The sequence below is a fragment of the Macaca nemestrina genome, chromosome 7 (assembly GCF_043159975.1).
Source record: "Macaca nemestrina isolate mMacNem1 chromosome 7, mMacNem.hap1, whole genome shotgun sequence".
Taxonomy (NCBI): Eukaryota; Metazoa; Chordata; class Mammalia; order Primates; family Cercopithecidae; genus Macaca; species Macaca nemestrina.
In genome coordinates, this window is record NC_092131.1 from 176733469 (window position 1) to 176747722 (window position 14254).

Here is a 14254-nt window from a genome sequence, read left to right on the forward strand (position 1 = left end):
TGTTTCAGAAGTAGAGTGTGGAATTCCATTTGTGAATGTTGAGTCCTTCAGCACAATTGAAGGAAATGCATTGACATAATTGCATAGACGACACTCTTGTTTCTATAGAAACGGTCTGTATCATGGGGAGAGGTTCAGGAGTCTTGTTCATATTCCTCCCGGGCAGAAATTTTCTGGAATTGGCTCTGCCCCATCCTTTGTCAGTCGCTGAGTGCAGAGTGAAGGGAATGTCCCCCTTTCAGAGGACACCAGCCTCTGACTCAGAGGTCTGTGGACTCAGCTGTCTCATGATCAGGCTTGCTCAGTTCTTTTGCTGCCATAAAAACAGAAACTGGTTTCCCTTAAAGCCAAATGAGCCAGGGCAGCCTCTGACAAAAGGCATTAGAGAGATCAACCTGTGATTATATAAATGTTATGCCTTCACAGTTGAAACAGTAATTGTTTGACTTACTAACATTCCGTCATGTTTTGAGTTGGATTTAAACTCTGTGATGTCTGTGCGTATATGTATCTTTAAGTCATATTGATAACAGTAAATAATATTTCTCATTTTTTATTGGTGTATAGACTCACCAGAATGTTGCCTTGAGTTGCTTTGCTTTGGAAGGATAGCTAGACAGCTACGTGGTGGACACATAACCCAACAACGTTACTGACATTGCTCCTGTCTTGTGTCGAGCTTTATAGCAAAACTTTGACATTAAATTACTCCTGCAGTAGCTCACCGTGTATCTCCTATCTTTGCCATAAAAATCAGCAAGTAATGTTACGGTATATCTTTATAGTCTTCTATGACTGGCAACTTGCAGTGTATAAATATTCTATTTTCCTGGAACTGAAAAGATACAAGTAAGAATCTCTCGTCCTTGGAGACTTTTGAAAAGAAAGGCAGGCAGGGCTTGAATTATAATTACAAGAGAAGTCCCAAAGAAAGCCCTGCCCATGTGTGTTTCCAACATGTCCTTGTGTTGCTACGTATGAGACTTTGGGACTTGAATATGCTCCCCTGTCTTTCTCCGGCACGAAGTATTAACATCCATGTATTTTTCTCCACAGTAAAACCGACCGTAATTGACGTTGACATTTATGTTAACAGCATTGGCCCCGTGTCATCAATAAACATGGTAAGAAGCTCCTTTATTTTCCGATCTAACGGCTGTTGCACCTCTTCTTGTTACATTCTCATTGTGGATTTCTGTTTGAGATTTATCATGCAGGTTTAAAATTCACACTGACTTCTTAAATCTGTAGCACTTAGTGGAATATTGAAAGTGGTAAAAAAAAAAAAATGAAGAAATAGAGCTTGTGACAGTAGTACATTTCCACTTTTAGTTTCTTCTTTCATGATCCAAGAGACCTGTCTTGTATAGTGTTTCTTAGGAAAGGATTCTAGATCACTCAGATTTTACTTTCGTCTTCAGTGTGGACTTTGAGAGTAAATAAACTGCCTCTGCTTTTCAGTATGGGATCAAATATGTGCTTTCCCCGAGTAGGCTATTCCCACAGGCTTATAAGCAAATTAAGCTCAAGAACTATTGGATGTGAAAGAAATCCTTCCCTGTGCGAAAGTGCCTGGCCATGAAGCAAGTGTGGGGATACTGGAACACGTTAGGGTGAGAGCCTTCCCTGGTGGGCTGAAGGCCACAGTCCACCTGCCAGCAAAGGGTTACTAGGAGTCCCTAGGATCCCCGAGCAGGCCTGGCAATTGCAGCCCGAAGCGTTATCAGGAACTGCCTCCTGCAGAGGTCCTGCCTGTGCTCCCTGGTGCACATTTGCTCCTGATCTGGGGAGACATTTGAGGCCGAGGGAGGGGAATTGCCAAAATGCTGACTTAAATGTCTTCTTTTCATTGCAGTGTTCTGTGGATGGAAATAACCCCTCCAAAATTAGTAGCAAAATCATTTCTTTTCATTGCCAGATTTTAAAAGTGTTCTTTTCTCTGGTGATATAAGGGTTCCATGCAGGGGTAAAGTTATATTTATGGGCGATTCACTTAAAAAATCTCCATATCATCCCTAAACTGGAGCAAAGAAGTGGAATGGATAAAGGAGAATTATTTCACACAACCTATGTGCTGCAGATGGCTGTATATTAAAATCAAGTTGTGGATGTAATATTCCCTTTTCCTGATACACCATTATTCAGTTGACTGCATAGAGTAACCCTTTCTTATGTATGTTTCTTGTGCTGGAGTTTTATTTTCTTGCATTTGTTCCACAGCCGTGTATTCAACACCTTTATGTCTAACATGTATCTATGTTTAACACTCGAAGAAGAAGTGCCTTCCTGGATATACGGTTACAGAATTATTTCAGGAATAGTCAATTGCATTTGCACATAGAGGGATTTTCATGCAGGTCTTTAGCTTTAGAATTTACTTTGTGCCTTGTGTTAGGCTTTGTTATTGGAATCGACGGGAATTTTCGTGTGGAAATCACGGGCTGCGGAGGAGGAGCGTAGTGAATGACAGGTTCCTTCAGGGTGATGTGGCTGCAGGAGTGGAAGGGACGTCTCCAGGGAGGTCCTCTGCATCTGAAACTTCATGGATAGGCGAGAGTTTGCCATGTGGGATAGAGTGTGAAGGTCCTTGGTGACGCAGGAGGACAGACTGCATCACACAGCTGGGGAAGAGGGAGTGGTGTGTGGAGAGATGCCTGGAGGGGCACACAGAGGGAGCCGTGACCGAGGCCCTGAAGCTGCAGTTGATAGTCGGACCTCAGCCTTCTCTCTGTCCAAAACAGATCCCTGCATTTGGAAACCCTGAAAACCTTTTCCCATCAGAGATCTGAGCAGGTCATATTTCATGAGATTGGTTCAAATCCAGCCCGGGTGCGTTGGCTCACGCCTGTAATCCCAGCACTTTGGGAGGCTGAGACAGGTGGATCATGAGGTCAGGAGTTCGAGACCAGCCTGGTCAACATGGTGAAACCCCGTCTCTACTAAAAATACAAAAAATTAGCTGGGCGTGGTGGTGGGCACCTGTAGTCTCAGCTACTCAGGAGGCTGAGGCAGAAGAATCACTTGAACCCAGGAGGCGGAGGTTGCAGTGAGCCAAGATCGAGCCACTACACTCCAGCCTGGGTGACAGAGCTAGATTCCATCTTAAAAAAAAAAAAAAAATCAATAAGATCACTAGTCAGACCCCTCTGTCCCTTAAAAAAAAAACAAAAACTACACGATGACACAGAGCTCACATTAGGGACTTGAAATCATGAACTCTGATCCTTCCCTGTGGGGCGAGAAATGACCTTAGAATGGCCGGGGGCATCGTAAGCCCTGGGCCCCAGAGAAGAGCACGTGTGCACCAGCGTCCTGCTCATCTGGAGGCTGACACAGCAGGTTTCCCAGGCTGAGCTGTGGCAGGATGTGGAGTAGAAAGCTTTCTTCTATTAACTGTCTCTTTTGTAAAACTTGCCCTGAATATTTTGAAACATCATGTCATCCAGTTGGTTTTCTTTCTAGCATGGCTCTCTACCCTACTGGAGGGGTGGGGAGCCAATCTGGCTGCCTGCTCCTGTGTGAGTCGGAAGCAGCTGACGCTTGCAGTCCTGGGGAAACCGAATGCTAACAAGTGCTTTCCTCTGCAAACAGCGCCGAGGCTGTAGTCAGTGCTCAGCAGGGATGGCACTGTCTGGACCATTCTGGAGTCTGGAAGACACAGCGCACTACTAGCCTACCTTGGCTCAGCAAAGCATAGAGGGCAGGCAAGGATTTGTTTAAAATGCACACACACAGGCACACATACACGTATGCGTGCACACATGCAGCACACGCACACACACAGGCACACACACGCTAGCACATTCACAGGTTTAATTCCCATGTTCTCCTTGCGTGAGTTGCTCTGTGTCTCTCTCTGTTCCTTCACACACATTTGCCATGCGACCCATGTGAAGGCCCCGTGCTGGGTGAAGGTGAGACACGATGAACCAAGGCCTGCTTTGGTGGGGTGAGTCTGTGGATGGGCTGAGTGCCAGAGTGGAGGTAGGTTCCCTTCTAAGCAGCCTGGATGGAGCTGGCAGGCTCTGGCTGGCCTGGGGGAAGTTTCAAAGCCCTCAGGAGGCGGGGGCCTCGAGGACCACTTCTGGAAGAACCTTTGCACTGGGAACGCTTTGCTGGGAGACCGGAATGATAAGGGCGTCTCACATTGCCGAGCGCATCGCATAGACCCGCTGTGTCTGTGAAACCAAACAACATAATTTTCAAAGAAGTAAAGGACTTAAAAATGAAACGCAGATCTTAGAAAAAACAATAAAAATGCAAAAGTAGAGAACTGACTGTGTAGGTGGGTATTGGGGATTGAGTTAGCCGTAAAAAGGAATATAAGAAAGACTAAAACAATCGAAGAACACAAGATGGGAAGAAGCACACTCTAGAGATGCAGACAGGGTTTAAGGATGTAAATTTGCATTGGGGGTTTGACCACAAAGGCAAAGCCTGGTAAAATTATGGCTTCTTGTCCACATAGTCATTTAACAATCAATGAAACAGGGAGCAATGACTATTTCATCTCCTTCCTCCTCTTCCTCCTCCTTCTCTCACACTTTCTGCTTTTTATTGATATTGTGAACACTGAAGATTCTGCCTCAGACATTCCTTCTGCTGAGTGGAAATGAAGTTGCATCTCAATCTATTGTTTGATAGTTTGTCTTGTTTACACTGGAGCTGTGTATGCTTTTTCTAGTTATGGAGATTAGAAGCAGGACCGGGGAATACTCCTTTACATGAAGCTTTCATAGCCCTCTGCCTTTGTCGCTGCCGCACACCTCGATGTGCAGCATTCGTCATAGAAAGTGTGCATGGTTTGTTTCCACACGGGAAGGCTGCATGCAAGGGAGCTTGTGAGTTTATTTTTGAGAATATCCACTTCAAGCAGCCTTTTAGGAAAGCGAAGAAGAAAACCAGCATTCTGACACTTACTCTGTGCTGTTGACCCCAAATCCTTTAATCTTGACAGGACCATAGTGGAGAAGGTATTGACCTTTCTGCTTGTTTGTGTCCAGTAAGCGGAAGCTTGTGGCGGAGATCTTAGGGCAAGGTTCTGAGTGTGACCTGCTTGGCAGCAAAGCCCTGGCTTCGTTTCCTAGTCGACGTGGACACACAGCAGCTGGACGTACCTGTAGGGTCCCAGCCTTAACATGGAACTCAAGACACAAAGGGCTCAGTGTGATCCAGTGTTAGGATTGCTTTTCTGTGTTCCTTTTAAAAGAATTAAATTAATAAATTTTATTTTTTGAGCATTTTTAGGTTTACATAAAAATTGAGCAGAAAGTAGAGTTCCCCCGTATATTTTCCTCTACACACACACACACACACACACACACACACACCACGTTATTATTAACATCATGAATTAGTGTATTGTGTTTGTTACAATAAATGAATGCACCTTAATCCATCTTTATCATCCAAAGCCTATGGTTTACATTAAGATTCACTCTTGGTGTTGATTTCGGCAAATGTGTAATGCTGTGTATCTGCCCCTGTTGTATCTTACAGAGTAGTGTCACTGCCCTTGAATTCTCTGTGCTCCAGCTGTTTATCCCTTCCTCTCCCCAGATACTGGCAACCACTGATATTTTTACTGCTTCCATAGTTTTGCTTTTTCCAAAATGTCATATACTTCAAATTATACAGTAGGCAGCCTTGTAAGATGGCTTTTTTCCTTCATTTAAAAAAGTACTGATACTAATTCATCTGAGGAAATCTAAGACTTGTAGTCAGTGTGATGTAACTACAACGTGACCATGTGTTACCAGAAATTAATGGGATGGCTCTGTGGATTGGGGGACAGGTCCAACATCACCACGATATGTTCCATTATATGATACGTAACCTACACATTTGAAACTTAAAAGATGACATGACGCCAGAGAAATCATAAGAGAACACATGAAGCCTCTCAAACCTTATCTCTGCTCCATTCCACTTGTGGCTGGAGCTTTAAGAAGTGAAGCCAGGACATCAAGTCCTGATTAAGGCCTGTGGAAGATAAATTCCATTTGGTCATTACTGGAGGATGAGCTATTGCTTTGTGGAACTCTTTTGGAGTCATCTAAACTCAGGAAAGTTTAAAATAAGTGACAGCTAAAGCACTATGGTGCCCCTGACCTTGTTTTGTTTTCTTTGCATTTCTCCTGCATAAAGTTCATAGCAGTTTTTGCATCTGTAGTTTGATACCTTTCATCAGTGTTTGATAAAGAATGGACATTATTTCTTAAAATATTGTTTTGGCACCATTCTAGGACTCTGGTCATGTGAAGGTTACATGCTTCTCCCAGGACCCACTTGCTTTTATGCTTGTGCTATTTTTTTTTCTTCCTTTGCACTCCATCTTTCAGCATACAAAGTCACTCTTCATCTCTGTCCTGTGATCTTTTAAAGCTGTCTATTGAGTTCTTGGTTTCAATTACTATATTTTCAGTTCCAAAATTTTAATTTGATTATTTCTAATTATGTCAGTTCTCTGGTGAGATTCTCCATCTTGCAATCTGTTTTCTGGAACACATTAACCATTAAGTCCCTGCTGCCGTCTCTGGTTCCATTTCTAATGTCCGTTTTCTTGCTTGTTTCTATTACTTGATATGCCTGATATATTAGTCTGTTTGTATTGCTGGAAAGGAATATCTGAGACTGGGTAATTTATACAGAAAAGCGGTGTATTTGGTTCACAGTTCTGCTGGCTGTACAAGCGTTGCACCAGCCTCTGCTTCTGATGAGAGCGTCAGGAAGCATCCAATCATGGCAGAGGTGAAGGGGGAGCCAGCTTGTCAGTGGTGAGAGGGAGCAAGAGAGAGAGGGAGGAGGTGCCAGGCTCTTTTAAACAACTAGATCTCTTGTGAACTAACAGTGAGAACTCACTCATTACCATGAGGACAGCACCAAGCCATTCATGAGGGATCCATGTCTATGACCCAAACACCGCCCACCAGGCCCCACATCCAACAAGGGAATCACATTTTAACATGAGATTTGGAGGGGATGAAACATCCAAACCATATCACCTGGCGATTTTCATTGTGTACAGAGATTTGTAGAGGTGTTGGGTGGTTTTCTCTTGCCTCTCTGGAGGTCTGAGCTGGCACGGGGCTGGCTTGCAGTCTTGCTGAGGCTCCACTGGGCTCTGGTTCCCCCACCTTTCTGCATAGCTCCCCAGAGATCCCAACTGAGGGCCTGGAATGTGTCAACACCAAAAAAATGCTGAAAATACAGCCCTTCTTTTTAAGCCATTTTTACAATTGTTTTTAAACCTCTTGTGTTGTACAACTTAGTCAGGAAATGTGTCGAGGACATAACCAGCGTTGGTTGGGTTTCTTCTCTGACATTCATATTCCCTGAAATTGTGGCCCCTCCTTTTTTGACTCCTTGGCTAGTTTTTTCCTCAAGCTCTCCTGGGTTCTTTATTCTCTCTGTCCAGGTTTTCACATTATGTACCCTGTCAGAAGAAGACAAGTTCTGGGGGGAAGTGGCGTGCAGGAAAAGTTTACCACAGTTAGCCTGCTGCCTCCGTTTGTGGCTTCTTCAAATGGATTTTTGCTTAGCTTTCTCGCTAGCTCTTAGTGAGAGTGCCAGTCTACTGCGAGCTGTCCCATCCTAGCCATGCATCACTGGTTTGGAAATTTAAGTTTAGGTGGAATAAGGGTTGATTCTGGATAGCTAGCAAGGAAGTAAGTTGGAGCAGAGTCAAAGCAGATACAATCTGACTGGGAGATTTTTGTTGTTGCTTTGGTAACCTCCTGAACTGCCTTCAGATTAGCAAATAAAAGGATTTTCTAGGGTCCAGTGTTTTCAGGTTTTTCCTATAAAATAATGAGGCTTTGAAGGACAGTAAGGGATATTAATTATGTATTTCTTTTAGCAATATTAGCTTTAGATGAAAAAAGCATGTGTCCCTTGTCAGTTGTTTAAGAGAATGGTCTTATATGTGGTTTTAATATTATTTTATGCAATGAAAACTATTTCATTTTCCACTTGAAAAGTGAAAAAATCTTATTGCTGTCATAGATTTTTTGTAGTTTTATGCGTTAATATAGTATATAGTAGATGTTCAAAAAGGATTGTTGTTGCTATTCTTGCTATTATATTACATCCTGTAAATTTTGTGAAACTTTCAGTTTTGTGTCATCCATGAATTCTCCCCTCAGTGTTCTACCTCTTTGCTATTCACAAGTGCGGCCTTTGGACCTGAGGAATTGGCATTACTGGCAAGCTTGTTAGAAATACAGAGAATCGTGCCAAACCCCAGATCTCCTTGAATCAGAATCTGCATTTTAACAGGATCTCCAGATCATTGTCATCCACCTTAAACTCTGAGAGATACCATCTAACTCACCATGACTTCTCAATATGAAAAGCAGACACAAGTCACCCGGCATGAAAACATATATGCCTGTTTTGGTGCCTTAATTTGATGTTTTCTGTTCCTGAAAAGCATACATCTCCTCTGACTTTGTGGATCTCCTGCCATCCTCTCTCTGCAGAGTTAGAGAATAGTCCGTCACTGAAGAATCCAGGCCGCGCATGTCACTCAGGGCCAGTTTTCTTAATGCTCTCCTTTTATCTTGGGTCAAATTAAGAACTCTGCCCATGGCCACATGGTCAGTGTGTTATTTATTTTATTTTAAAAAAGAAGTGAAAAATAATACCTTTGCACATTAAGTGTGTGTGTTCAAGATTTGGTTCATCCCTGGAAGAATAACTCTTTCCACACTAATGACAGTAGGAACAATAATAGTTAAGATGTACATGTTAGTCAGTACAACCGTCGAGTAATACCACCGATGACAATAGGAACAATAATAGTTAAGATGTACATATTAGTCAGTACAGCAGTCGAGTAATACCACCGATGACAATAGGAACAATAATAGTTAAGATGTACGTGTTAGTCAGTACAACAGTCGGGTAATACCACCAATGACAATAGGAACAATAATAGTTAAGATGTACATGTTAGTCAGCAAAACAGTCGAGTAATACCCTGGAGGAGCCACACAAGGTGTGTGGGAATGATCTCTGCAAATTAAAAAAAAATCTACAAGAACAAGAAAGAAGATAACATTTAAAGGCTTTCGAGCCTGAGATCCACCGAGTCTTGCTGTGTGGCAGATGCCCATGAGCCCTGGACCAAGGCCCACATGTCTTTTTGATCACTCACCTACCCAAAGTATCCAGTCCAAAGGCCCTTGTAAATATGTGTCAAGTGAGTGAACGGATAACAATCCTTGTCTCCCTCTACGTCTCACGTGCATGCCCGCTGGGCTGTCTTTCTGTGTGAACATACACCTGCTCTATGTGCCTGCACGCCACTGTCTTCAGGTCACAGTTTCCTTAGTTCATGGACATCCCTTGCTCCAGTGTCTTGGCTAACACTGGGTCCAGGGCTTCTGCTGTTTGGAGGATGTAATCCTGACCTTAAACCTATGAGGCCATGGCTGTCAGCACCTAAGCTCACAGGTAATGGAGCGACACAGCTTAGGAGACTCCTGTGAGAGTCCACAGGCCGTCCGTCTGGAAGATGAAGGGACCACCACGCACACGTCTCCATCCCTGGAAGCAGACGGGAACCTGGGTGGGGTTGGCTAAAAGGCACGTCTGACGTGTAAAACTGCTGAATTTTAAACTCACACTCCGTGTCCTCTTTTCTCTGCCCTCTGGTGTCTTAGAACTTCTCACCATTTTATACAAAATGTCATTAGAGATGCCACCTGGTAGGATGGGGCGTTGTCCATTGTAGGAATGAATGGGAACTTTTCAGTGATTTAGGGACACTGAGATGTCGGCAATCATGATAAGATATCGGATATTTGTTAGCAGCGATCTCATGCACTGAGTCCTTCAATTGTGTGAATAGCTTCTTATGTTCCTTTCATCTTGAGCTTTTGCACTTCAATTGGATATTTCACAATTGATTTTCTTCCTTCTTCACAATGTGAGCTACATAATGTACCTCTGACTAGAGAACCATCTTTATGTTCCACAAAACGCCTTTTGCAGAAATGTGGGGCTGTTGGATTGGGTCCCCTATTAGCACATTTGAAGAAACTCTCCCATTTCACCTTGACAGGTTTGCTGCAAGCCCCTGCACAGGCCCTGCTTGCCTAGAGACAGGAGGCCACGTGGATTTTGCCATGGCTGGGTGTGCGCGGACAGCGGGATTGGAGAAGGACAGGACGAGGCACCGTTATGGGCCCTATGGGGCAGGGGCTGGCGTGCATCTTTCACAGAAGCCCCTCGGGCAGCTCCGTGGAGGATGGCAGTGGGGGCTGGAGAGGCTGAGTTATGGAGATGTGAGGGGAAATGTGGAACTCTAGGGTGAGAAATGGTGAGTTCTGGGTCTGAAGATTTGCAGCGGGCTGCAGAAGAGGGTGTGGCTTCGAGAAATAGAACCTCCAAGACATGAATGAATGCACATAGGCGTTGAGGAGTGGGAGAAGTCAAGGGTGACTCACATCCTAAAAGCATTTGCTAATCCAATAAATAAGACTGAGCGCCTGCTCTGTGCGAGATGCTGGAGTGCACAATGGGAACACAGCAGGGGAGGGAGTGAATCAAGCTGTGCTGCTCGTGAGGCTTCAGTTTCTTTGAGGTGAGACATCGAATAAACACACACACACACACACACTCACACTGTTGTTTCAAACTGTGGACACTTCTATAAAGAAATTGAACTCCTGGGTGTGGCCACCCCATGCAGGTTTCCTTGCATGGGATTTGGGCCGGGCAGGAGAGGGGAGGAAGCTTAGACGTGAGAGCTCCCAGGTGCCAGATCACAGGGGAGCCCTGCAGATCATTGTGAGGGGACTGCATTCTGTTCTGGGCTCAGGAAGAAGCCTACGCAAGGTACTAAACAGGGAAATTGTGTAATGTGTTTCACTTTTAAAAATAATGCCAGCCGGGTGCGGTGGCTCACGCCTGTAATCCCAGCACTTTGGGAGGCTGAGGCGGGTGGATCACCTGAGGTCAGGAGTTTGAGACCAGCCTGACCAATATGGTGAAAGCCCATCTCTACTAAAAATACAAAAATTAGCTGGGCATGATGGCACACACCTGTAATCCCAGCTACTCAGGAGGCTGAGGCAGGAGAATCACTTGAACCCAGGAGGCGGAGGTTGCAGTGAGCCAAGATTGTACCATTGCACTCCAGCCTGGGCGACAGAACAAGATTCTGTCTCAAAAAAAAAAAAAAAAAATAATACTAATAATGCCATACACTGCCTATATGAGGGCCTGAAAGGCCAGCCTTCCCTGACCTCAGTTCCTTGGAGACAGCAAAATACATCTATGAATCTTGTTGACAGAGCCCTTCATGGGTTGAATTATGTCCCCCACAAAATGTATAGGTTGAGTCCCATCCTCCAATTCCTTAGAATGTGACTTTATTTGGAAATAGGGTCATTGCAGATTTAATTCATTAAGGTCATTCTGGAGAAGGGTGGCCCCTACTGCAGTGTGACTGATGTCCTTGTGAAGAGGGGAGATTTGGAGACGACTCACACGCTCACAGGGAGAACGCCATGTGAAAAAGGAGGCAGAGATCAGGGTAATCCTCTATAAGCCAAGGAACACCAAAGATACCAGCAAATACCAGAAGCCAGGGCAGAGCCCTGGAGCAGCTTCTCCCTCACAGCCCCCAGAAAGTACCAGCCCTGCTGACACCTTGATCTCGGCCTTCCACCCTCCAGAACCTGGAGAGAATACACATCTGTTGTGTGAGCCCTGGGCAGTGGAGCTGCCTTAAGCAGTCCGGCATTAGCACTAACACAGGCCTAGCCTACATTTCGCAGGTCTTGTCCGTATATGAGAGATTCTGTAAGAATTGAAGAAAGAGGAGAGAAACACAAAGGGTGGCTTGACAGTCAACAGGGACAGGTTTATTTTAAAAAAACCTGAGAGGGGCGACTGAGTTAGGTCAGAGGCACTCTCTTATAGACTAAGAGTTTGTAAGGATTCAGGGTGGGAAAGTTTATCAGAGGCTTGGGCTGCTTCTGTGTCTCTTTGTTGTGCCTATCTGGGAGGCAGAGTTGTATGTCTCTTCCTGTACATCTTTCTGCAGCTGCAGGCATATCCCCTGAGTCTGCTTTTAGCTTTCCTATCTTAGTGCACCTGAAGGGAAAGGAAGGTGCTTATTAAGGGCCACTGTTTTACTGGGGCCAATTGAATGAGGGTGAAATTTGGCAGTTCTGCAAGAGACTTTCCTCCCACCTCCCTCTGTGCCTGAGCTGTCTTATCTATGTTTTACCGTTTGCTCTTTCTGGCTGTTTGTGGTTAGAAGAGAAGTGATTTCCTTGAAATGCAGGAGTCTAGAAGGGAGCTGGAGTTTAAAGTGATGGTGTTTTTCCGAGATGACGGTGCTCCTCCTCTGTCAGATTCCTGCTTTCCACATGCCACTGACCTGCTGCTTGCTTGGGAGGTTGCATTTCACCCTTGCCCTCACTCCGTCCCCAGCATGCAGGGTCCCAGCCAGGCTCTGGCCAGCAGATGCGGGGAAGAGCCTGCAACCTCCCTCTGTGTACAGCTGCTTAGCAAGGTCGAGAGCTGTCCCAGTCGGGTCCTGGTCCGTGCTACGTGACTAGTCCCAGAACAGCCCCGTCTCAGTCCAGTTGGCTACTGTAACAAATACCTTAGACTGGGTAATTACGTACTGCAGACATTTATTGCACACAGTTCTAAGACTGGAAATTCCAAGATCAAGGCGCTGACAGGTGCAGTGTAGGGTGAGGGCTGCTCTCTGCTTCTATGGTACTTTCTGTGTGTCCTCACATGGTGCAGGGGACATAAATGTGAGGGACAATCTTCCTTCATGTCTTCAGGGTCTCTCAGTCGTGTCATTCTGTACCAAGGTCTTGTTACTCCCCAAACCCAGGCATTCTTTTGAGGCATCCAGTTCGAGGCTGGGAGTTCGATGAGTTTCTCGCCTCTCCTGTCCAGTGGCAGGTGTGCCCACCACCCTGGTGCTGCTCACCACACTCTTCCCTGGCACCATGCTCTTCTCCTGGACACCGCCGTCTTCCTGCCCTGTGTTAGGGATGGCAGAGCCTGAAAAGCTGGGAAAGTGGCACAGACTGTGTCGATCCCTTTCCCACTTTGTGAATGACCTCCTCACATTCTCCAGGATCGACCAGGCTCTCGGGGCCTGGGGCACGTGGGAACCATGCAGTGTGACCTCTCAGGGGTGCAGGGAACCCTGCCCCAGAAAGGCAGAGGGTAGGGGGCAAGTGCAGTGGGGAGTTGGGGATGTCAGAGTGACAGTGGAAGAGCCGGAGCTCGGCCATGGGAACGTCAGCAAAGAGCCGTCAGGAGGAAACTGACCTCCCGAGAGGGAAAGGTGTGCCACTCTCCCCTCCTGGTGGGGCCTGAGGAGATGTGGGCCGTGAGCAAGGTGGCGCCTTAGCAAAGAAAAGCAGAGCCAGCGGAAATCAAACCAGTGATGGCACATTTTATTCAGGACTATTGCAAAGGGAAAAAGAGACTCCAGTGAAGAGCTGGGCTGGGTTCTGTTCCAATACAGCAGGGACGAGTGGGCGTTGGTGGCCAAGGAGCAGAGGGTCAGCGGGTGGAAAGTTACTCAGAGGAGATGCCAAGTCTGTGGGCAGTTCTGGCCGAACCAGCCTACAGGGGTTCCTGCTGACGGCAGGTCAGCATGGTTCCACGTGGAATTCCTGCCAGACTGGCTTAGCCAGGATTCTTGCTAATGGGCCTAGAGGGAGGACCAGGGCCTTACTAAAGACTGGCCAAGCACAGGATCTTTGTCACCCTGAGGACAGGATGTGACTAGAACAGGATCTTTGTCACTCTGAGGACAGGATGTGACTAGAACAGGATCTTTGTCACCCTGAGGACAGGATGTGACTAGGACAGGATCTTTGTCACCCTGAGGACAGGATGTGACTAGGACAGGATCTTTGTCACCCTGAGGACAGGATGTGACTAGGACAGGATCTTTGTCACCCTGAGGACAGGATGTGACTAGGACAGGATCTTTGTCACCCTGAGGACAGGATGTGACTAGGACAGGATCTTTGTCACCCTGAGGACAGGATGTGAACTAGACTGAGCTAGACCATGGGGCTTCCTGCACCGAGTAAGAGAGGAAGGTCCAGGAGTGCAGCCGGCCTGGTGGCCCTGTCATTTCTTTGCCGGCTGCACCACGGAGTGGCCCTAGGTCCCCACGTGCTGCTCAGCAGTTGTGTGTAAGGAATCCCTGCACTGGGAGGAAGCTGAATCCAGTGACCGCCAGCTCCACAAACATGAA

At 46.0% G+C, this 14254-nt stretch overlaps 1 protein-coding gene across 3 annotated transcripts in view; it reads left to right on the plus strand.

Moving 5' to 3' along the window:
- The window catches only part of LOC105497446 (gamma-aminobutyric acid type A receptor subunit gamma3), a 560409-nt gene that overhangs the window by 53812 nt on the left and 492343 nt on the right, over positions 1 to 14254 (plus strand). Inside the window, exons 1-2 of one of the 3 annotated variants that reach the window (XM_071067299.1) lie at positions 248 to 266; positions 1057 to 1124. The exons of 1 other annotated variant lie outside the window; for it this stretch is intronic. In XM_071067299.1, the coding sequence (XP_070923400.1) occupies positions 1122 to 1124 (3 nt within the window). In that variant the 5' untranslated portion in view covers positions 248 to 266; positions 1057 to 1121. Of the gene's footprint in view, positions 1 to 247; positions 267 to 1056; positions 1125 to 14254 lie in introns of those variants that run through there. One more of the 3 variants, XM_011768539.2, reaches the window with a different exon arrangement.